Source organism: Perca flavescens, chromosome 3, assembly GCF_004354835.1.
Source record: "Perca flavescens isolate YP-PL-M2 chromosome 3, PFLA_1.0, whole genome shotgun sequence".
Classification (NCBI taxonomy): domain Eukaryota; kingdom Metazoa; phylum Chordata; class Actinopteri; order Perciformes; family Percidae; genus Perca; species Perca flavescens.
In genome coordinates, this window is record NC_041333.1 from 13791322 (window position 1) to 13815234 (window position 23913).

The 23913-nt window shown below is 40.0% G+C and overlaps 1 protein-coding gene across 2 annotated transcripts in view; it reads right to left on the bottom strand.

Annotated features, from left to right (window-relative positions):
• Positions 1 to 4868: 4868 nt before the first annotated feature.
• LOC114550948 (neprilysin) overlaps positions 4869 to 23913 on the bottom strand; it is a 32891-nt gene continuing 13846 nt past the window's right edge. For both annotated transcript variants that reach the window (XM_028571952.1, XM_028571957.1), the window contains exons 5-23: positions 20350 to 20430; positions 19820 to 19915; positions 19609 to 19727; positions 19296 to 19364; positions 16960 to 17094; positions 16267 to 16368; positions 16030 to 16166; positions 15723 to 15816; positions 13583 to 13711; positions 10369 to 10467; positions 10134 to 10211; positions 9824 to 9927; positions 9236 to 9294; positions 8973 to 9092; positions 8537 to 8670; positions 8050 to 8115; positions 7001 to 7096; positions 6638 to 6714; positions 4869 to 6445 (exon numbers count right to left, since the gene is read on the bottom strand). In XM_028571952.1, the coding sequence (XP_028427753.1) occupies positions 6346 to 6445; positions 6638 to 6714; positions 7001 to 7096; positions 8050 to 8115; positions 8537 to 8670; positions 8973 to 9092; positions 9236 to 9294; positions 9824 to 9927; positions 10134 to 10211; positions 10369 to 10467; positions 13583 to 13711; positions 15723 to 15816; positions 16030 to 16166; positions 16267 to 16368; positions 16960 to 17094; positions 19296 to 19364; positions 19609 to 19727; positions 19820 to 19915; positions 20350 to 20430 (1895 nt within the window). In that variant the 3' untranslated portion in view covers positions 4869 to 6345. The remainder of the gene's footprint in view (positions 6446 to 6637; positions 6715 to 7000; positions 7097 to 8049; positions 8116 to 8536; positions 8671 to 8972; positions 9093 to 9235; positions 9295 to 9823; positions 9928 to 10133; positions 10212 to 10368; positions 10468 to 13582; positions 13712 to 15722; positions 15817 to 16029; positions 16167 to 16266; positions 16369 to 16959; positions 17095 to 19295; positions 19365 to 19608; positions 19728 to 19819; positions 19916 to 20349; positions 20431 to 23913) is intronic.

Here is a 23913-nt window from a genome sequence, read left to right on the forward strand (position 1 = left end):
GAAGATGTTTTATATTAGCTGAACCAATTACGTGCTGTGACCTTCTTGCAGTCCTAAACTTGAAGCAGTAAATTGGAATTGCATAGTCGACAGTGTCACTGAATGCAATAAGATGTAACAGTATTAAAACGGATCTCTCACCTGTCTGCTGTTAACAGAGGATCAATGGTAAGTTTAATGGCGGCAGTCGCTGTACAATAACTTTAATCAAGAGTGGATTTCTTGACAAATGTTTGATTCATTAAAGTTATTTGCTGGTTTGAAACAACTTCTAAAACTCTTGCTTTACTTATTGGGCTTGAGGGATTAATGCTCCTTTTTTGTGGGGGAGAGGTTGAAAAGGAAAAGGTAAGCGCCCTTCTGTAGCCAAGTCAAAATGTGAGGAGAAAAAAAAAGCATCCATGGCTTTCTCCAGATTGCGAAATAATAAATGGCATCAGTAAGCTGTCAGTAAAGCAAGAGAAAGCCATCGTGCAGTTTAACCTTTGAAAAAGAAATGAGATTAAATGCAGAAATCAACAGGTGGTTTGTTTTTTTTCATTTAAAGAAATAAGATAGTAATATAATGTTTAAAATAAATTGGATGTTGTTGTTTGTTTTTGATGTAAGTAAGTCACTGCAGGTTCAGCTGAACGACACAGATGTGGTGACCAACCACAGGATGTCACTGTTTTACATTAATTATGGAGTGAGCATATGCTGTATGTTGTGACAGCGCAAACAGGACATTTAGAGAGTCTGTATTCTGGGATACATCAAGTGAAACTTGCAGTTCCTAGATTTCCACTATCACTTGAGAGAGACAAATTGGCCATCAGTGGAAAACAGTTATAAAAGGTTCATCATTAGTCGTGACTGTAATATTTATATTTTGAATAGGTGGTTGGTTCACTGTCATTGAATGTTCACAGGTGAATGTCAGCACTGTTACTGTCAATATTGGTACTTTGAGGCTCTCTGTGTTGTACATTATGTGTACAGTGCATCAATTATTTCAAATACATAAATCCTTGACACGAGTCAAAAAAAGTCATATAAAAGGTGTACTGTTTTGTTTTTGCTGCCTGTGCCTTCACTAAGTAAAAGCAACATGCTTTTAAATGGAAGAATCCACTTAATTTATGTTTTTATCATATATCATGTATTAAATCAAGAGCACCAAAAACAGTACCACTTTCTAATGGGCATAGGACATAATTATTTTTTTTTTTTCATACCAAAGTATTGGTGAGAAAGCTGTGGCTATTAGAAGGCCTTTTTACAGAAAAGCTGGCCACTTTAAAATCAAAATGGTTCGTTGTTAGTGGCTTTTAACAATGAGAGCAGTGAGAGTGCACTTCACAATAGGAGATCCTTTCAAATGAAGTGTGCAATAGCACAGTGCCCACTCTAATCGCCTACCTGAAACACTGTCTCACTTCTGACCCTAATCCATCATTTCCATGTATATGTGTGTGTACGCATGTGTACTTTTGTACACGTGTTTTTTACAGCCGCCCTCCAGTCAGTGTTACTTCCTGTTCAGCAGTTAAACTTCTTTCTCAAACATAGAATGGGTGTAGATAATGGTCAAATGTAATCAATAACCATGACAACCAGATTGCAGCTACAGCATCCTGGATAAAAGCCATATGTCACTTACGGTAAATGGATGAATTTACTGTTTATCATACCATAAATGAGGCAAGGATTAGTATAACACAGACTCGCATTGCACTGTAATGTTTTGAACGGTACTTTTCTCTCATTGTGCTCTGTGGCCCGTAAAGATGGCAAAGAAGAGAGCAAATCAGAGAGTCATTTGGTGTGTTTCTACCAGTGAGATTTCATGCCTTGATTACACCAGTTCGCCACACAAAGGCCATTATGAAATATATAACAACACACGTGGATGAAGACAGTTAGCTAATGCAGTAAGTCATGCTAACGAACATTATACCTAACTAAGTCAGCCGTATGACCTGCAGATTTTACTACAGTCATACGTCATATTCCTGTTCCAGCAGAAACCTTTTTTTTTTTTTTTTTACTTTGAACACAACATTAAGTTAACAGTGTGGTTAGTCAACATTGTCAGAAAATGACACAGAAAAATATGACATATTAAAATTTCAAAACACACTGGAGTGGGCCTGTGGAGGTGTGTGTGGTGTGTACACACGTATGCATATAATAGTGTTCTGTTCCCCCTTCATACATCTCAGACACCACACAATGCCACAAGCATTGCCCCACACACACACACACACACACACACACACACACACACACACACACACACACACACACTGACAAGCATTCCAGAGGCTGTATGCCTGCCCCCCCTCCCAACACACACACACATACACACACACACACACACACACACACATACCACGGAACCCACTGTTAGGGTCGCCCAAAGGGCACATGAAGGAAAACTGAGTCGTTTTATGACCAGAGGGCAACAGAGGGGAGCACAACTTTGTATTGAGAGAATAAACAAAAGGTCTAACACGGATGAATTTATAAAAAAAAACTGACTTCAAGATCAAAGGTTGAAAGTACAAAGGTGTTAACTGTGTGTGTCTTTTTCTTTTTTTTTCTCTGACAAAAATATTTCCAGTCATGTTTCTTATTCTCATTAAGTTTAAAAGCTCCAAACGTCCGCCATGCTCCATGTTCTTTCAGGATAAATCCTCAGCACTCCGTGGTGTACAAAGTGCAAAACACTCTGTTCAGTCTCCCAGGAACATGCTGAGGTGTTGTAATGTTAGCTGTGATGTCAGAAAGCTTAGCTGCTAATGAGAGGGAGGGCGAGAGTACGAGGAAAGTGGGTGGTGTGAACCTTCAGTTAGCTAAGCGCTAGCAGCCACCGAGAGCAAAAGGGGAGGCCAGGAAGTAAATAAGAAATCGTAACTACTATTAAGCTGAACTCAGATGAGTCACACAATCGCACAAGGCCGACTGAAGCGATCTTGCTTAATACTGGACCAGTGTCAAAGAATGTTGTTCCCATCAGTTACTTAGACACTAAGACATAGGAAAAAAAGGGTCCTGGTTGAAAAAAAAGGAAGTTACCCTTTAACGTACGTGTATTTGCACAAGTGTGTTGGTTCTGGCCGCTGCTGCACTCCCCATTCCTGGGTATTTTTAACACTGGGCTTCAAAGTTTGGCCATGTTTCTGGTGCTCCTACTTGGCACCCCTGCCCTACACATCCTGTGTGTTATAATTCTCTTTGGCTCTCATTTTACATCTAAAGTTCTTGATATTTTTTTCTTATTCACTGCACTTGCCTGACTGTTTGCCCAAGCCTTCTCTGTGCCAGGAAATGTGCTTGCTGGTTCATTGCGGCATGGGGTATATTTATCAGTAGGCAGCTTGGGAGCACCCATAAAGATATTGCCCTACTCCTTCAATGCTTATAGGTCCAATTAGTGAAGAAAGAGTGTGGGCTAATGCTGCATTTAAATTAACTTATTTTTTTCTTTTCCTGTCTCTGTGGAAATTACTAAATGAAACTAAAGCCCCATGTTCCCAATACTCCCCTCAAGCCAGTTAATGTATGAGGGGAAAGAGAATGTAGGAAAATCTCTCTATAGTTTAACCTTTTTTAAAAACATCACAGACAGCCGCAAAGGGCAAAGGAACATGCTGCAGAATGTCTGCTTTGATGTGGATTTTAACAAGATTTCTATATGTTAAGTCTCTGAAGTCCAGAAAATCAAAAAAAACATCAAGTCAGCAGCACCAGGATATTCTGTACACTGTCATGCAGTGCATAATTTAAGTCTCACATTAAAAGAATGTTTGTCATTTTGAGGCTCTCTGCAAAAAATAGGCACCAACACTTAAGATGGAATGTAACATGTCTTTGTATCAGATTTAAGAGCTTGCAATGCATTTATAAAGAAGCCTGATTCAGATGCTAAAACAACACATGCACACACAAATACATTAACAATCCTTCGCCTGCAGGCTCAGCATGTTATTTAAAGATTTATTTTGAAAGAAAAGACAATGCTCCTCAAGATGATTATCAATAATTATTATAAAGTATCTAAATACAGGCAACTGAGGTATATCTGTCTTTCTACAGGTGGAGTGTGAGAGAGAGAGAAAGAGAGAGAGAGAGAGAGAGAGACAGAAAGAAAGAAAGCCTGAGGGAGTGAGCGACAGTGACAGAGAGACAGAAAGCTTGCACAAACAATGAAAAGAACAGAACACGGGAAACATCAATGTATAAAGGACATGGAGGGTGTTGTATACTGTCTGAAGAAGTGATCTACATGATCATGGCGCATCATTCATTGCACTGATTTCTATATAAAAGGCAAAGGCTAAAATGTGTTACAGCCTCAGTTACACTTTAACGTAGAAAATAAAGCCATACAAAACCATGAAAACTGTGTTCTACTGACTTGATACAACCACTGTTGAATGAAGTGCATTAACTTCCAGCAAAGATTCAGCCTGGAGTTTAAAATAGATAAATCCTTCGAAAGCTTAGTTATATCGTCTGTCAATTGACTTTTGTTTCAATGCGTAAAAGAAACATTCAAAATAGATGGCTCATACGATGCACTTCCTGTGATTAGACCAAGATCAAACTGAGAACCCGCCACACCTTTCTTAAATAGTTCAACATTGTGTGTAATACACTCATTCGCTTTCTTGCCAAGAGTTAGTTGAGGATATTGATACCACTCATATCAGTATATTTAATATAAAGCAGCCAGGAGATGGTTCTGCTGGAAACAGGGGAAACAGCTAGCTTGACCGTCCAAAGGTAAAACCAAATCTGCCTACCAGCACATTTAAAGCTAACCAATTAAAATTTAAAATGTATTATATATATATATATATATATTTATTTATTTATTTATTTTTTTTTTTTTTAAGCCATAGAAAAACTAAAGGGTAAAGACTCCAAGTTCTCAAGTCCTGTCATCACCATCAGGTGGCGGGCAGCTGGCGAAGACTCCAGGAAGTCACTGCTCTCAGCCAAGAAACAGTCAGACACATAACGCTCCACAAAACCACAACTGGTACTGTACTGGTTAAACAAACAAGAAGTAGCCAGGTCATTAGTGAGCTTTCCATGTCATTGTTTTTTTACCTTTGGACAGAGCCAAGCTAGCTGTTTCCAGTCTTAATGCTCAGCTAAGCTAACCGCCTACTGGCTGTAGCCTAAAGACATGAGAGTGGTACTGATCTTCTAATGTAACAGTCGGCAAGAAAAGCAACGAAAAAGTCAAACTATTGCTTCAATGATACATTGTCCTTTTTTTCGTCCCGCAAATACACATTCACACGCTCAGACAGAGCAGCACAAAAAGATCATGTAAGGCATACCAATTTGCTTGGCAAACAGCAGGCAGCGATCATAATGAATTAAAAAGACTGGAAAACACATAGAGACATACATCCACACACAAACACACAGGAGGTTCAGTGAATGTATAAAAGGGTCTGGTGACTGTCGATTGTCAACTCAATGATTCATGACCAGCTGTCTTCAAGGCAAAGTTTGAATTTTGGTTAATTTGAAATACTGCTAATGAGCAGCAGCTGCCTGTCAACTGCAGTTAAGTCATTATCATTAAATATAGAACAGTATTGTGTAATATGCTATCATGGATAAAAACGCACTGGTCTATTCAGCAAAATAAATTCAGATTTTCTGTAATAATTTACTTAATCTAGTTCTAAGTATTAACAAAGAGTACATTATGAATACATTGTAGAGTGTATCAGCATGTAGATGAAGGCTGAAACCAGCTGAGGTTTGATGAGAGCCATACAGCTCTGTCCCACATACAGAACAGTGGTTCAGCCCTGTTACACGTGTATGAGCGTGGGTGGGTGGGTGGTGTATTCATGTCGGTGGATTTGAGCACATTTGTCTGTCTGCCCCTCTCTTGACAACTACTTGTACAGTATTTTGACTGAAACACACTCACACTCACACACACACACACACACACACACACACACACACACACACACACACACACACACACACACACACATTGGCAGACTCGCAAATGATGAGTAAAACAAGATGAAAAAAATTAAACAGAAGGAGTGATTGTGTCCAGTGAGTAGGGGAATACTCAGGCTGATTGAATGAACTACAGTATCAGAGTCGGAGAGACAGTGCTCCATCCGTCCGTGAGGGTACAGTCCACTGCTTTCCGCGGAGGAAGTGCATACTGCAGTGTCAATCCACCGGCCTTGGTCCATTCAGTAAAGAGCTAAGGGGAGCTTTCACTTCCCTGTAGCCCCCCACGAGTGCTCCAACAGTCAGAGGGGAGAGGTACTGCAGGGGGACAGGGGCGACACTATCCCAGAGTTCTGTGGATCACCACACACGGCAGATGTTGGCAGGGACCATGTAGCTGTTCTTTTTGCAGTTGAATGCTTTGGCAAATTCTGGGAAATTCTGAAGAGAGCCCAGTACCCTGTAACACATACAGAGGAGATTGTTGGTTGGGGTTAAAGTTGCTGTATTAGATGGTTACTTGTAATTGAAATGTACACAACATGTCATTTTATCAAGGTTTTAAAATGTTAGCTCCCATTGTAATTTGTTTCCTGCCCTTTGCCTCATATGACTGATTGATGTAAAAGAAAAACTATCGCTTTGAATTTACCTGAATTTCCCTGGACTGTGTACATCTACTTTAATGGAATTAACAGCTTGCTCTGGTCGGTGCGTTCCACACCACACCTGAAAAAAACAGAGATTAGGACATGCAGCATTAGACCAATACAATTTACAATATACCAATATACTGCATGTTTCCAATTTATTCATCAATCCATTCATATATCCAAACTGCCCACCAAAGTGTCCATCATCCATCCATTACTGTAATCCATCCATTTATCATCCATTTATGTATCCATCATTCATCAATTACTTTAATCAATCCATCTATCCATCCATCCATCCATCGAGACATCAATCAATCAATCAATCAGTCAATCAATCCAACCACACATCCATCAACTACCTGAGCAAAGTTTAGGAAGAAGAGTTGATTGTGGGAAAGGTTAATGCCCGGCAGTGATGGCTCCTCTCCATGCTTTTCCACATAGTTCTTATAGGCCTGCAGTATTAATATGAGACAAATATTCTCATTTTAAATCACAGCTGTTTTTGAAAAATGTCAAAAAAGTCTTGAAATTACCTAATTGCTACTGATTATAAAAACCTAGCCAAAAATCTTTCCATATTATACTTCTGCTAATTAAATGTAGATGTTCCAATTAATAAATATACCTAATGTGCCTGATAATACCATTTCTGACTCATTACTATTCAATGATAAACTTGGAAAATAAGCAGTAAACCAAGAATGTTAAACTGTTGGAGTTGTGGTTATTATTCTGTTGTCTTTATCAAAATTACTAATTTCTGAGGATACTTCCTGTAAACTCCTTATACAGACTTTCACATGCTGGGCTGTTTGGTAAATCATGTGTATGTGAAAAATACAACTGGGTTGTTTTGGAAACTATTTATTGATTCATGTTTTAGTTGCTGCAGCAACTAATCTAAACTTTATCGTCAGCCTTTTAGTTATCATTTTAATGCTAATTCATGTCACTTTTGTATATACTGTCACACCCTGTCCAGCATGAAACTCAAATAATAGTATACAGGCATGTTGTCTGTTTGAAAAGTTGTAACTCAAAAAGGAAATAAAATCTCCAGGAGCAAGAAAATGGACAATGTTAATGTAAATAAATGTAAAAGAAATACTACAATGTCATGGTTGACCTAAAGTAAGATTATTTATTATCTCATATTGCATTCAAATGTGTGAATGCCCTTTCTCTGTTCACCTCTGATACAACTTAAAAAATCAGCAGCAACATCATGTCCTTTATTGTTGTGTTTACAATAACTAATGAGCCTGTCAGTGACCTGGCAAAATTACACATCTATTATGTTAGCAAACAGATGAAAATAACAAATCACATACTAAATCCTATCCTCCGTCATCTTTAAACCAGGACTTTTAAACCGAGTTCCCTCCTTAGTTTTCAGGCTCATTACCTGATATGCCTGCCGTATCCCTCCATTGTCAGCAATGTTCTCCCCGAGGGTGTTGTTACCATTTAACTGGGACATAAGTAGAGAAAACACAAAGGTAGGCAGGGAAAAAGGACAGAGGGAGATGATATTATTTTCCTCTGTATTTCAGCAAATCACAGATATCACTTTTCTGGGATACATGTACAAGAAAGCATTGTCCCAGGGGATAAAAGAAGCATTGTTCAAAGCAATAGGATAGAGGGAGAGAAACAAAGAGAGGGAGAGGGATTGATATGTCAACAGAAAATATTAAAGGCACCTGAAGCAGAGAAGAGATGAGCCTGCAAAACTGGGAGAAAGATGAAAATGGATAGGCTGGCAAAGGTAACAGGAAAGCAAATAAATACTGTAAGACAATGAGCAAAGTTTGGGACAATATTTGAGAAAAAGTAAATTATATAAAAAACTTAAAGAAAGAAGGAGAGAGAGATTGTCTACCAGGACATACATGAAGTCCATTGGCCAGGTCCCAGGAAAAGTTGCCATACTGATTGACGATGCACTTCGACAGGTCCAGGAACCTATCAGTGGAGCCTGGTGTCCACCAGTCCTTCAGATCACCATCTTTATCATAGTTACGACCTAATAAAAGAAGCCAAATGCATTTAGAGTTGGCTGGTTGTATTTGTTTAACAAGAAAAAAAGGATTGTGATCTCTATGCCCACACATCCATTATCTTGTTATCTGAGACAGCCCAAACATGCTGCAAGTGACATTAATTACAGGTTTCCATTACATTTCATTCGTTTGCATTGTGTTTCTGGGTGACGTGCACTTGTGGAGATCAGTATACAAGAATCCTAATGAACATAATAACTTTACATAACCCAATGAAAAGTGTGCTTTTAGGAGAAACAAAGAGCAATAGTGTGGACAATCATACCATTGTCATCAAAGCCATGTGTGATCTCGTGACCGATCACCATGCCAATGCCACCATAGTTGAGAGATTTAGCCTGGCCTTTGCTGAAGAAAGGCGGCTGCAGGATACCTGCAGGGAAAACTGACACCAGGGGGAAAGAAAAAATTAAAAAAAAAAAGAAGTAGAAATAAAATGAAAATTTAACTTCTATGGGTTTGTCTTTACACAACTTGCTTTGCAAAATTCAGAATGTTAAATAATTGCATGTGCACATGTGAAAATACCTATTTGATTTTTGCTGGATGAGTAGAAGGCGTTGACAACAGCAGCTCCAGTTACCCACCTGCAGAAGACAAGGAGGGTGGAATTAAAGACTGATAAAGTGAGGAGCAATATAGTGCAGCATGATAGATTTGATGAGAGATAAATATGACTATATAATATTATGTATGTTTGCATGTAAAAAGGTTTTTGCTGCTCGTATTTCTCATATACTTTATTTATTTATGTGTGTGTGTGGTTTTTTTGGTTGTCAGTTTTTAAGAATGCACTAAGACAAATTCCTATCAACTGTGTTGACAAGGCACTGCAGTATCAAATTAACTTGTGATTAATGACAACAAGCTAATATTAGCATTACTGCTGTGCTCAGTGGAAGGCTGAACTGCATGTGTGAGTAGGAGTTTGTGTGGGAGAATGTGAATGCACTGTGCTGAAGGCAAGATGGTGTATCACACTACAAGCACCATAAGCGAATAAGTCATTTATTATTAGTGATTAAATAATAAAAAATGTACTACACAACTGGAACAAGCCTGTTTGCAGAACAATGATTTAACCCCACCACCAGAAATACATCAATTAAATCGTACTCCTCTTTGTTGACTTTGACTCTGAGTTTCCGCAGGCGTTTCTTCTGCACGTACTCCAGGTTCTGTAGGATGTTTTCAAAGTACTCCTCTGCACTGTAGGCCAGCTAACACCAACACACAGCCAGAGAAACAGGAGGATTAGCCCTGATGAGAGCTATCAGCACTTGGCCATATATTCTCCAGCCAAGAATTCATCAAGATGTTTTCATAGAACTTTTATGCAGTTTTGATGAACCCACTCAGGTATTCTGTTACATTAATTTGGTTAAAGAAGAAAAACATTCACAATCACATCTTTTCAGACACTCACATCGTTGTACTCATTGTTAAGGTATTTGTCATCCTTGATGTTGTCGGAATAGCCGATCCGTTCCCGAATAGCTCGGGCCTACAGAAAAGTAGAGGAGACAATTTGACAAATAGAATACAATACAATTGACAGGTCATTATAAACAATACCCTTGGGCTGGGGTAATCTGTACCCTTTAACACCCCCCCTCACCCCCACCCCCATTACCCCTCCTCCCGATGGCAGGCCTGCTAACCTTCTCCTCAGCTGCTTTCTTGGTCTCTGCATCCATCCAGGTCAGGTCATCAAGGTTACTAATGAACACTTCCCGAATGTCTTTAATCATCTCCTCCATCTGATGCACACACACACATACACATAGAGAGGGAAAGAGACAACAGTCATATGCCACTGATATTTCACAATCAAATATATATCCTGAACAAAACAGTCAGTCTGTGCAACTTGTACATAGTGTGGGAGTTTTTCTCATAAGGTCTGCAGAAAGGATGCAGTGGAAAGCACACACTGCAACATATTGTGAAACACATAAAAATACACTTCCCTGAACCAGGCCCCATCATTACATAGTCACATATCAATATAAGCACTCAGGGTTACATTCCCTCTGCGTAGAAGGGTTGTGGCCCTGGGTAATATTACCGGTAGTGTAATAATGTTTTATGAGATTAATAAAACAGAGGAAATAATAATAAAAAGATCAACTATTTTTATGTATGAATAAAGGGAGGTGAGGTGATGGCAGTCAGAATTATATCATGTTTAGTGACAATTAAAAGTGTGGTATCTAAAAAAAAGTCTCATCTAATGTTCTACACTGCTGTAATGGCAAATTTGCAGATGCATTATTTATAATGCTACCAATTTACATTCTGCATCTTAAGACATCCAGCCGTTTGGGGTTGAATTACTGAGTTACTGAAATAATCCAAAACTTTATAACTGTAATTTACAAGTGGTACTTGAGCCTAATATTGCACAATTAGTAAACAAACAAGTTATGCTATTCTTATTAAGCAAATTCATGTTTGGAACTAAACAAATATTTCCATATCATACTTGTCTTCAAATAACATACTGGCTCAACTGTAGGAATCTCACGATAATGAGATATACCGTTCACACAGTAAGGTGCTCAAAAATCCACATCCAAAGCTCAGTTGTGGTGTAAGCTTAAGTATATATTCTATAATGTATTGCTCTTGAGTTGAAGAATTAACAAGAATGCGCCTGCACGCAGAGAGACTGACGCCACCATGATGTGCAAACGTTGTATGAGAGATGGTGAGATGGGACATCCAAGTTATGTCCACAAACAAAACAAAAACAGAATAAGAATAATTCACGAAAAAGTACCTGAACCAGTGAAAGAATGAAAGCCAAATATGGGAAAAATGACAGTAAAAACTGCAGGGAGAACGAAGGTCACCCTTCCAGATCCCTCTAACCACAGCTGTGCTCTGAGACCGCGGCGAGCTGACAGAGGCATTCCAGTATCTCATCCCATCAGCAGACCCCTCGCTGACACACTACATGACCACTCGGACAACACGCTGTGGTTCGCCACAAACCGCCAGGGACCGTACTAATAGGCTTTTCTTAAAATCTTTTAGCATACAGCATACTTTTAGCATACAGTGTGTGTGTGTGTGTGAGTGTGAGTGTGTGTGTGTGCGTGCGTGTGTGTGAGTACACAGATGTTTGTGGTTGCATGTGTGCATGTCTGTTTGCATGGAAAACGCTACAATATAATTTGCAAGGGTGAAATGCAGGGTTTATAATATATGGTAAATCTACAAAAACTGTATGTATCCTTATAGTTTGATCTAATCTACTGCTATTCAATTTGATTTAATTCACTCTGTCTCCAAATAATGAACAGGTCCGCATACAAAATCCTTGAGTAAATGTAGAGAAATAGTATAATCATAATATTCTCTAAGGATCATAAAGTACTACCTTGTGCAAAAAAAAGTGATATATTATTATGTATTATATTTTGGATTAGTGTCATAGTTTTATTAATGAGTGCCATATTTTACTTTTGTAGTAGGTCATGGTAGTTTAATCTATAAGAAAACAAAAGCTGATCACATTTTGTGAAATCTTTAACTAGTAAAAGATTTTACATATAGCTGTCCAATAAATTTCATGGACTTAAAACATGCAATGTTTGCTTCTGAATCACAGTGTCACGACAGAAATCGTTTCCTATTGGCCACCAGGCTGAGGTGGGTGTTGCTTACCTGCCTCAAAGAGCTTACAAAGCGGACAAGAAGCAGCCCAAGGGCGTGCCGGTTTTGGAAGAGACACAATGAGAGTTGAGGGATGAAGTTTTCTTTTTCCCCATCAAGTTGTGTTAATGTTTTTTGTTTTGTGTCTTAAATGTCTATCAATGAACTATCAACGGAGTGTCAACGCTGACTGACATCGCACCGAGGACTGGGCTGGTCAGAAAGACAGAGCAATACTGCGCCCTGGCTATGACAAAGGTAGGCCTCTCATCCTTACTTTCAGCCTGGCGGGCCAAGTGTTTGGCTCTCGTGTATTCAAATGCACGACCAAGCCAAGTCTCAGGGTTGTTGTTATGCTGTGACAATAGTATGGTAGTGCAAGCATTAAGTAGCACAAATGTAAATGCTCAATTACATATAAGTTACTCTAAAATGTATATAAGTTCAGAACTTGTGTAAAAGTACTTTGTTATATTCTACTGGTGGAAATATATATCTGTGGCTGAGAGAAGGTTGGTATGTGAGGAGTGCAGCATGTGTGCCAGCTGCAGGTCAACTCAGCACGCTTACACACACATATAGTATGTATGGCCATGTATTTGAGCAAAAGGGGTGTTGATACATACTTGGAGTTGTGTGTCACTTTTCACACGTACAAATGAATTTACTCAGGGTGCAATGTGAAATCCACATGCTCAAGTGGGTGAAGGTCCAGAAAATGACCAAGATTTACAGTGTGTGAGACACTCAGCATTATGACAGATGTATAATCGCACACAATCTGACTCACAAACTGACACACATACACACGCGTGTGCCCAGAGTTGAGATTTACAGTGTGGGTGGTGTGGGGATGATAGCAAGGACACCTTGATCAGCTGCTTTCAATGGGTGCAAGCAGAGTGGTGGGATCACAAGACGCAAAGGTGAAAAAAACAATTAAGAAACACAAACACACTCAACAGGATGGGCTTGAAACAGATGTTCTCATACTTGTATATATGAAAAACTGAATATATAAACACGTGCACTGTTTTTGTGAAAATGCATGCCCTGCAGATTAATTTCAGTGATTCGGTAGCAGTTCCAAGTGTCAATAAACAATAAAACAGTGCATTTCATTATGTATTACACAGTCTCTACTCTGTCTAATAAGGAATTCCTCTAGTGTTTTATCCTGCATTACATCTAACGTACAATCCACCCACTACTGACCAGTTCTTTGCTTTTTTCAGAGAAGGCCTCCTGCACATACAGTCGTCCCACAGCATTGTCCATGTTGTTGTTGACGTAAAGGGCACACTGTCGCCACACTGCTGCCTCTGACGTTGTACCAGACAGAGCCTGCAAGGAAAGTAATGAGGCACCGATCAATTACAGATGCAGGATAAACCACTTAGCATGTTGGTTAAAGAGGCTTGTGACAATTCTTTATTTGTGCCTCCATTATGGATCACCATTGGAGTTAGGACTATGAGAAATAGGACTGATTGGAGATGATCTGATTATGAAGAGGGTTAGGATTAGAAATAGCTATAAATGTGGTGAGGAATGAATGGAGCCGAGTGTTGACATCTAGTGGTTACGTTATGGAGCCAGATGTGTTTGCATTGATTTGGGACCCTTGGTGGTTGTTTTGTGAACTGTCACTTTAAGGGAGGAAACAGGAAGTGCTTCATTGTATATATTGCCTGAGACAGCCACATGTTCCTGCTGGCTTCAATTTGGTGTTATCCTCACTTCACAGTTTATACATGGCATCATCTGTAAGTTATATTGTTTATTATCCTAGAAGAGACATGTATACATTAATATGTTTGAAAATGTATTGGTTAGAAAGTTATGTCTTTCCTAAGTCATCTAACGTGGTTGACTTGTATCTGCTATTTAGTATTGTAAAACCTGGGTTGTTTGTTATACCAACATATGGAAAACAGTTTTGCTTTGTGTTTACACTTACCTTGTGCAATATTTCTTGTAACTCTTAAACCTACATTGTGTAACCCCTTTGTTCTTTCACAAATATGTACTCATTCAAGTGTAATTACTTCCTCCAACTAATCTCTAAAGTATTCTCGTAAGCGTAGAATATGACATTCAGAATCATTCAGAATACATACGAGCAACCCGCTCGAATGACCGCAGCCATGTAGCGGCGCCATCTTTAACATACATTAGCCAAAGAGGGACATACCTCCGCATGTCCTTCGCCCTCTTACACCTATTGGCACCGTAACGAATGGAAGGGGGAGACTACTCGCCAGGGAAGCGAAAAAGAGAATTAAAATGAAAACGCGACAGGCAAAGTAGCAAGACCAAAGTTAATATTGGAGTGGCTGGAACAGCTGTGTGTAAACGATGGAGAGCGCTAATTTCGGGTTCGGCTGCCGTAGGAGGAAGGGCTAGAAAGTAATATTCAATTGGTTGTCATATACAATTTCACCGCTAGATGGGATAAATTCTTACACAATGTAGCTTTAAGTTAAGCTTTGTATGATATTGCATTATGATGCATCATTTTCATTTTTATATCCTTTTTGTTCTTTGTCCACAGTTTTACAACCAAAAGCAACACATGAGCCTGTTCCTTGGAGCTTGATTAGGAGAGTGTTTAGCGGTCTGTATAGCTGAGTGTACGTTCGTATGGACAACGCTTAGTGAGGACAGAACAGCTTATTTTAGCCCAAATGATACCTCAGTATCTGTGTATAGTACAGTATATGTCAGCTGATAAGTATCAAGAAACTGCAGTATAGCACCATTTTAGAAACACTCTTACATAGTTTGTTCAATCAAGGCACCAACACGTTTATGCTAGCAGCATTGCTCTAGGGGCAGCAATGTCAGTGCATCTTTGATCCAGGTTAAAATTTCTCAACCACTGGATGGATTTCCATGGAAATGTGGTACAGACCATAGGTTCAGACATTCAATTAATTGAATAGAATTAATTGTGGTAACTTTGGTGATTTCTTAACTTTTCATTAGGTGCCACCAGCAGGTCGAAGTTTAACTTTGCCTACTACTTTGGTTTATGACCAAATACCTGTAAACCTAATGACATCCCCATCAGCCTCAGCTGTACTTTGTGTTTAATGCTAATTAGCTAATGTTAACATGCTAACATGTTACATTTAGATGGTGACCGAAGTAAACATACCTGCTGAACATCCTTACGTTAGCATTGTCATTGTAGCTACGCGTGTTGCAGTGTTAAAGTCAGCATTGCTCGAAGCACCACTGTGCCCGTACATTTCATTTTCAGTGCTCAAATTTCAATACTAGAAACCACCTCTAAAATTATGCATTAGTGTAGTTGAGTTTATTGATAGAAAGTTAAGGTGTCAGGGTGTACCTTGCGAAAGGCTTTCCTGGTGTCCCTGTAAGATCTGCTCAGGCCTACCACCATGTTCATAGCAAAACGCCACACCATGTAGTTCTGCAGATCCCTGTGGGGAGATGAAGGATGTTCAAAGAAACTCTCTCTTGCTCACACAAAGCTACAATATATCAGTTTTTTTATTTATTACAACCCACCCCCACAAACAGGCTATTGTACACAAACACAATTTGGCTACAGACTCAAACAAACACACACACACACACACACACACACACACACACACACACACACACACACACACACCCACACACACACCTACCTTTTGTTGTATCTGGCCAAGATAAGGTTGAGTCTTCTGTAATAGTTGGGGGAGTAGTTTATGACCTTCTCTGTGTCAGGAACGCTGATGTTGACTGTATCCATTATCTTAGCTGTGAAGTAACTCCAGTCAAATACCTTCAAGTCCGAAAGCACGTACAGAAAAATCGGCATTAGAAAGAGGAAGTAAGATGAAAAGGAAACCGCAAATTCTGATAGAAAAGGAGTCTATTTTTACCTGCGATTCAACCTCAAGGGTGAAGTTGGCGTTCAGATCACCCAGTTCCATCTTGTTGTAAAGCAACACTGGGTTGTTACGGTCCTCTGGAGTATCGGTAGCCTGGAAGTGAATAAGTCAGAGAGGTAGAAAATCAAGAATTCTGTCACAACATAACCCTCCTGTTTCCTGACGTGTACAAGTGAAGTACACGTCCAGCAGCAACAAACATTTGGAGTCCCTGGAGGCTTCAGGTCTGTAAATGTCAGAGCTCGAACGGTCTGACTTGCCTTGTAAAAGCCAGCAGCAGAGAGGAGGGGAAGTGAAGCATGGCAGTGAGCACACATCTAGCACTGAATGACAAACGTGGACTGTGTAAACCTGTTGATGTCTGAGACAGTTTGTTGTGCAGGGATCAGGCTGGTTAACAGCTTGTTTTACATGGCACAGGCTCCAGACTGCAGCCACAAACACACTAAGGAGAGAGGTTTGGGCTTCAAATGGAGGAGATAATTCTGTCAGAAGTTATTTGCTCACAAAATCCTCCTGTTGTGTGAAGCTGAGCTTGAAGATAAGATATGCATTGCTGCTGGAAAACATGGCCACCTTCCCTCGAGTGTCTCGAAGAACTAAAAAGTGGTCTTTTAGTTTTAGTTCTCAGATCTGACCAACTATTTAGGCGTCTACTGGCAAAAAGTGTGAATGCACGCTTACATTGGCGATGTCTCTCTCCAGGTCCATAACTCGTTTCACCTCCTCTCTGATGTCTGTTTCACTGATGTTCAATCCCCGGTCAATGCGGATCAGCTTGGCAAGGTCAATCATGAACTTCTCGTAGGCCCGACATGCCTGTCAAACAAAGACTCATTTATGATATCCGTATGTTGAATTTATTTTAACAGAATGAAAAGGAGGTCAGTTTAACCAGTGACCAAAAAAACAGAGGCCACACACACACACACACACACACACACACACACACACACACCAGAGGATGGATACCTGAACCGCGAGCAGGGTTCGGACAGATATTTATAAATGATGTTCGGGTTCGGGTCGGGCTCGGTCACATCAGGGCGATAAAGCATTGAACATTTTAAATTTAAAAAAGCTTATTATGTAGGTCGCACCTGTGTGAACGTGCGCTTGTTGCCCTGTGTGCGCTGATGCGCTCATCTGTTTGTCACCTTCCTACAATTGCTTAATAAAAGCAGGCTTTCCACAGAAACAAACGTACATGTGTCACTAGTAGAGATTTTAACTGTGTCGGGCTCAGCTCGGGCTCGGACATAAATATCTTAATGCCTGTCGGGCTCGGGCCGGGTTCGGTTACTGCTCTGTTGGATGCGGGCCGGGCTCGGACAGAAAAATGCGGACCGATCCGCACTGTAACACACACAAACCAGACTGATCTCAATAAGTGGCGTATGTATGACGCGCCAATTTTTATGCCATTTTGGCATGTTATCAAGATGCATAATCGCTTTTTAGCGTTTTTATCAACGCCGTTTGGCCTCCATTGACTTATATTACATTGCGATTGCGTGTCAACTTAGGCCGTAGGGTCGGGGTGGTGGATGGGTAAACAACACAGGACTTTCACCCAGGAGACCGGGGATCGTGTCCCGCGTGTCACGTTTCCTAAACTAAAGTGTTGCTTTCTTCTTTTTCTAAACCCAACCCCGTTATTGTTTTCCTAAACCCAACCGTCCGAAAAGCGATTATGCGTGTTAATAACACACCAAAATGGCATACGAATTGGCGTGTCATACATACGCAACTTATTGAGATCAGTCTGCAACCTGTCCGCTGTATACGGCGTAGACATACACACGAAAATGCAACGTGCTGTGTACGGCATAGACATACACGTGGATAGCTCAAAATGCATACAGATAACACACCAGTTGGCTTTAGAAAGTGGCGTCTATGTTGACGCGAAGTCATGATGTCACGTTGCGCACACACACACACACACACACACACATAAGTTGCCTGCCTCAAGCTAAATGAGGTTAAGTGCTTTTTTGCATTTCAATCAAGGGTCCATAATTTGTAAAGTAAAACCAGAGCAGAGGATGTTTGCTGCAATCCCACACATCTGGTCTAGATTGAGAGACAAACAAAACTGTTCTGTTTTGCCTCTTTGATTTTAATCATCACTGCTTCAGAGGACATTTGTATTTATTGCATACACATGCTCGTAAATGCAAGTACGTGTACAAATGAGCACAAAGTGAATTCAGGAACTAATATTTAACTGAGACCCTCGTCATTTGTTAATTATCATGTTTCTTGGAACAAACTCCTGGGGTCAAAGAGCCTCAGTGGCACTGGCCCAAATGAACACATGGAGCTTTGTTCATTGTGCATCAGTTGATGTAAACCTTAATTATATAACAAGCAGGGGTTAAATTGGAATTTGTTATGTGGGGGGTTCTGTGGTTTCAGGGTTGTCATGGGTGAAAGTGTGCGTGTGTGCACTACAACAAAATCTTCTACTACTACTACTACTACTACTACAATAATATCATTTGACAGACTGTATATAAAATATAGCAAGGTGCGACAACCCTCTGCTCTGAACATGCCTATCAAAGACATAGTATCATTTTGTAAAAGGAAAACACTGTTTAAGCAGAATATCATAGCATTATGACAGCGTTTACTTTCCTTTCAGACCTGTTAGTTTCTGATTATTTTTTTCTCCATACATTGTCATCCACCTTTCATTCTATGCCATCTGTGCTGTCCGTCTGACTGACAAGTGCAATGAGGTCACTTATTTTTATTTTCTTCAATTTTATGGTGGGAGGCGACCAGTGTTAAGGTACATTACCGCCACCTAGACTGAGGTCCCTGATCTGCTTTAAAGAAACCCATTGACAGAAAAAATGGAAACCCTGTAAAAGTTACATTGCATCCCGATCACATACAGTAGAAGAGTGTAGGCCTATTTGCCGGGGCTGTCTGAAGCTTTAACCCCTGAATACAGAAGTGTGTGTGTGTGTGCGCTTGTGTAGGCCTATAAGTGTACACCTTAAACCTACCTCTGCGTAGGGTCCAGTGCAAGCGTAGTAATCTCTAGATAAGAGGCCGAGGTTTGTCTGCTGGTCAAACTGGCAAAGAGGAAGACAAGAAAACATTCATATTTATTTAAATAAGCCAAAGAAATTACGTGTGTGTGTGTGTGTGTGTGTGTGTGTGTGTGTGTGTGTGTGTGTGTGTGTGTGTGTGTGTGTGTGTGTGTGTGTGTGTGTGTGTGTGTGTGTGTGTGTGTGTGTGTGTGTGTGTGTGTGTGTGTGTGTGTGTGTTAGAGGGAGAGAGGAGGGCGTTGTTTCTAAGCTACAGTTGCACACCTACATGAATGATGTATGAATTGGAGTCCCTGTCATCGGTGCCGACAAAAAAGTTGACCAAGAGTTGAGTTCCATATTTCTCATTCAGCTTGGCGATGACGTCCTCCAACCTCCATGTTTTACCTGAGTAACGGAGAAGGAAGGAAAAGTGAGAAAAGGAGAATTGACTGTACACGACATCTGCGGTGTGTGACATTGTAAAAAGATTACTCTACCATAGTTGGTCTCCCAGTTGTCCACAGCTACGGGCCACTCAAACACATCAGGCAGCATGTCGAGCAAAGGAGCCCCTCCCCTGAGCTCAATTAAACCTAAAATGGGGAGTAGATACCAACAAGCTTTAGTCGGTTTCTAATAATGGATGTCATTGTCTAATCAAAATTCACAATAGAAAAAGAAAAGAAACCGATATTCATATATTGTACTTAATATCAAGCATAATTAATACATGCAAATTTGGAGGCATTTGAGTAGTTTATTGATCTTACTTCTAAGAAAAGCATGTATTTGCATCACATAATGCTGGAAAGCTGAAAGCCTGTGATTCTTACTTTCAAAACTAATAATGGATGACGATTGTTATGACAGTTTGTTAATTAGGTTTTAACATTTAATTAAGTTTGACAAGGCAATAAACTGAATCAGAGACACATAACCTTTGATGAATGCAAGGAACATTTGAACTTTAGGACAATAGAGGATGCAAAAATGAATGTCTGTTGACATCTGATGCCTGCTGACTCACTCTCATTGGTACAGGACTTGTAAAGGGTCTTAGCCTTGGTGAGAGCGGTGGCTTCCCCCTCGTCTGTTTTTTCAAGGACACCTAAAATGAGAGCAGAGAAACCGCAAAATTGAAGGAAAGAAATAAAGACAAAGTCAGAATGATAAAGAAGGAACGAGTGCACAGAGGGAAGGGAAAAGAGAGAGGGGTGTAAATGACCTCAGGTACAATGTTTTTTTTTTTTTCATCTTGGTGGATTCCAAATAGAATCCAGCTGTCGCCCAGATGCATTTAATCATTTTAATTAAGGCATGTTGTCCCCTGCGTCAGAGAGCGCCAACACAAATAAAGTGATGACTTCAAACTGTGGCAATACATAGCAACCAGTGACAAAACCGTACGGAAGAAAAAGTGATTTCAGGTTCTATGGTGGCAGGTTCAGATGAATGTTATTCACCGCGCAATGGAGACAGAAGTTAGCAAGACGCTGTAGAGTTTCTGGCAAGGGCTTTATACAAGTTTACAGGAAACAACAGAATAAAGAAAAGCTGAGAGGACATTCAACTCACAAGTCTGTCTGAGCAGATTCTTACATTAGGCTCGTTCAAGATGAGCCGCACCTCGCCTGTAAAGCAGACGAGAGCAGGCGGCAGCAGCCGGGGACGGTGGCAAAAATCCGCTGTCAAGTCGGATAGTTTCCAGCCGAGTCCAGCAGCCTTCAGGCTGAACAGGAAGTCACATAAACACTGTGGTCTGATTCCGATTTAATAAAATATTATCAGACCCATATATCAGCTTGTACACAGTCTCCAGTTGTTTTTATTATGACAGAGTAGCTCTCAAAATGCTCTACATGCAATCTGTTGCTGATTTAAATTAACAACACGCTGTAGGTGATACGTAATCTGAACGGACTTCTAAATGTAACGTACCAGCAACACAACATGTGTTCTGTACAGAATAAGCCTTTAAATCAGACAAATAGCAGTTAAAATCCCTCCAATTCAAAATCAATAAAAAGTTTATATAAAACGTCATCATGTTGAGTCAATTCTGAACCAATCAGCTGGGAGGCCGGCGTTTCCCAGCATGCCCTGGGTCCGCCTGGCTCTTGCAGTCGGTGAAAAGCAACTGCTCTGCCTGCATCTCAAACCTGCAGCCGCCTTCATCTCGTGAGGTTATCATTGCCCACGTGTGCATGACGTCAGAAAGTCGGGATCAGGGTCGGACACAAATCTAACCAGCATGCATTGGGCAGCGATCGCTGGTGATCGATTCTGCGCAGACCTGGCTCATCTCGAACGAGCCTATAGACTCAGTACCGTCTGCTCGGTCAAAGCCAAGGTGTTTTGATCAGTTAAGGTGTGAACCTCTGTCGGAGCCAACCTGGGCTTTAAACAAGAGGTCTCACTCAGTGATCAAAGAGTGAAATGCTTTCTCTTAACTAAGCTAGAAAAAAGGCAGATTTATAATTCCGGATACATTAAGTGTGTTGATCAGGTAAAACCATTTCAGGACAGTCAAAATGTCTTAAAGAACAGCAGGAACTTGATCAGTGAACAGGAAAGAGAGTATTACGGTAAAATGAGACTAAATCTGTGTGGTAATTCATTTTCTTCTACAACAGACAATAGGACATAATTCCACAGGGGGAAGAAACAAAACGTGTTTAAATTTTAAAGGGAAAAAAAAGTTTAAATCAACTTTAAAGCTGCCATGCACAAATCAATCCAATTAAACTGATGGGAAAACAACAATTTTGTATATAATATATACAGTATAGAATACCTAAAAATGTTCCCAATGTAATTCTAATGTTACACAATATGTACAGTAGCTACCTGCAAAAAACTAATTTCAACCAATTCAGACAACCTACTGTATGTTATGAGGTTTGTGTATGACAAAACTGGCCAACATAAATGGGATATTCTTATGAGGATATTAAAGGTTTGCAGAGAACAAATACAGCTTTAATGCTGACTGTCCTTTAATGGAAATCAGTTTTTAATATTTGGCAATTGTAAAATCATATCAAGTCCACTTGCCGAAGATCAAACGTTGTATCTAACACTGAATGAACTGGAACGTTGCATTAATTCATTGATAGACCTGGGTAGTACACCAGTACACAATCATAAAATGTTCCCTTGTACTATGCATGGCCAATCTTTGCTTTGAAGGATGGAATAAATGATCAAACGCAAACTATTAGTTGCGGTGCAATTCATCTTTTCATTTGAGTGATTAGAATATTTGGGTCATTTTTTTTTGTAGAGGTCAACGCTCATATAGACCACAAATTGCAATCTGCAATGCATATTTGAATCTGTTGTTGCTATAAATTGAATTTGCAGCACGGCAGTGGTAATCAAGGCGCGGCTAGTGACCTCAGAGTAGGGAAGCAAAGAAAAAGGTGGAAAGAAATCAAGGAGCAGCCAAGTTAAATGAGTGGCAGTAAAACGCCATTGGAAAACAAGAGTGAACGTCACTGCTTCTTTTTTTTTGCTTGAGTATATTGCCCTTGTCAACACCTGCTGTGGGTGTATGGATGTCCGTTAGCTCAGCCTCAGGCTAGGTAGACATTTCTAGGTAGACAGCTAATCAAAATGAGTGATGAAGTGTTGGTGTGTAAACTTGCTCAACTAAGGGGGGAGGAGAATGGGACCAACAATACACTTTTCCTGCGATGCCTCAAGGCACAAAGTTGCAAGTGTAACCATTCCTTCAGGATGCGCTGTTGCTTTTCAGCAGCATCAATCACGAGAGTGAGTGATCATCAAGATTCAACCTAACACCCACTTGGTAATTTGGGTGTTTGCTAAAATGGGGAATGCGAGTGTTTTGTTACGATAGTGTTAAATGCCCTCTGTCCTAGCAAACAAACACAGGACTTTCACTCAGGTGTCCAGTGTGAAACCGAAAGTCAAGGTTTACAGACCTTAGTTTGTGTCGTCACGTCACAGCCTCATTTTAGTAGTTTTACGTGACTCATTTTAAGCCAATCCCTGATCCATTTCCTAACCCTAATTAAGTATTTTTGTTGCCTAAACCTAACTAGTTCTGTTTTACAGTGTTTACTATGTGTTCAAAACTTGCAACCGTTTTAAATAGAACAGTCACATTATTAAAACAACCACTGCGGTTATGTGTTACAGTCATGTGTTTAAAACGGTAATAAGTAAAATAAAAAATAAAAAGCTCATACTGTATGTCACTTTGGGAGTCATTGGCAGTTGACGTATTTAGGTAGGAGGATGTGTTGACTCAAATGGTATCTCAAACGTTTGCTCAACTTCAGCTTAAACTATCTGGTGAGGTGTCATTTGGTACATCATTTTAACTGAATATTTTTTTTACTGTAGTTTAGCTAGTACACCAGGGCTCATGGGTGGCATTGGGCTCTTTTAAAGACAATTTTAGAAAAGCCTTGTCCTGTCAGAGATGAGGAGCTCAAATCCAGACTGAGACACTTGTAGAAAGTTATATTAAGCTATTGTGACAGGGAGGGTTTTGAAATCTGAAATTCATTACACCTGGGCATGGTTCAGTGGCACAGCACTACTTTCACTGTACTGACAAATA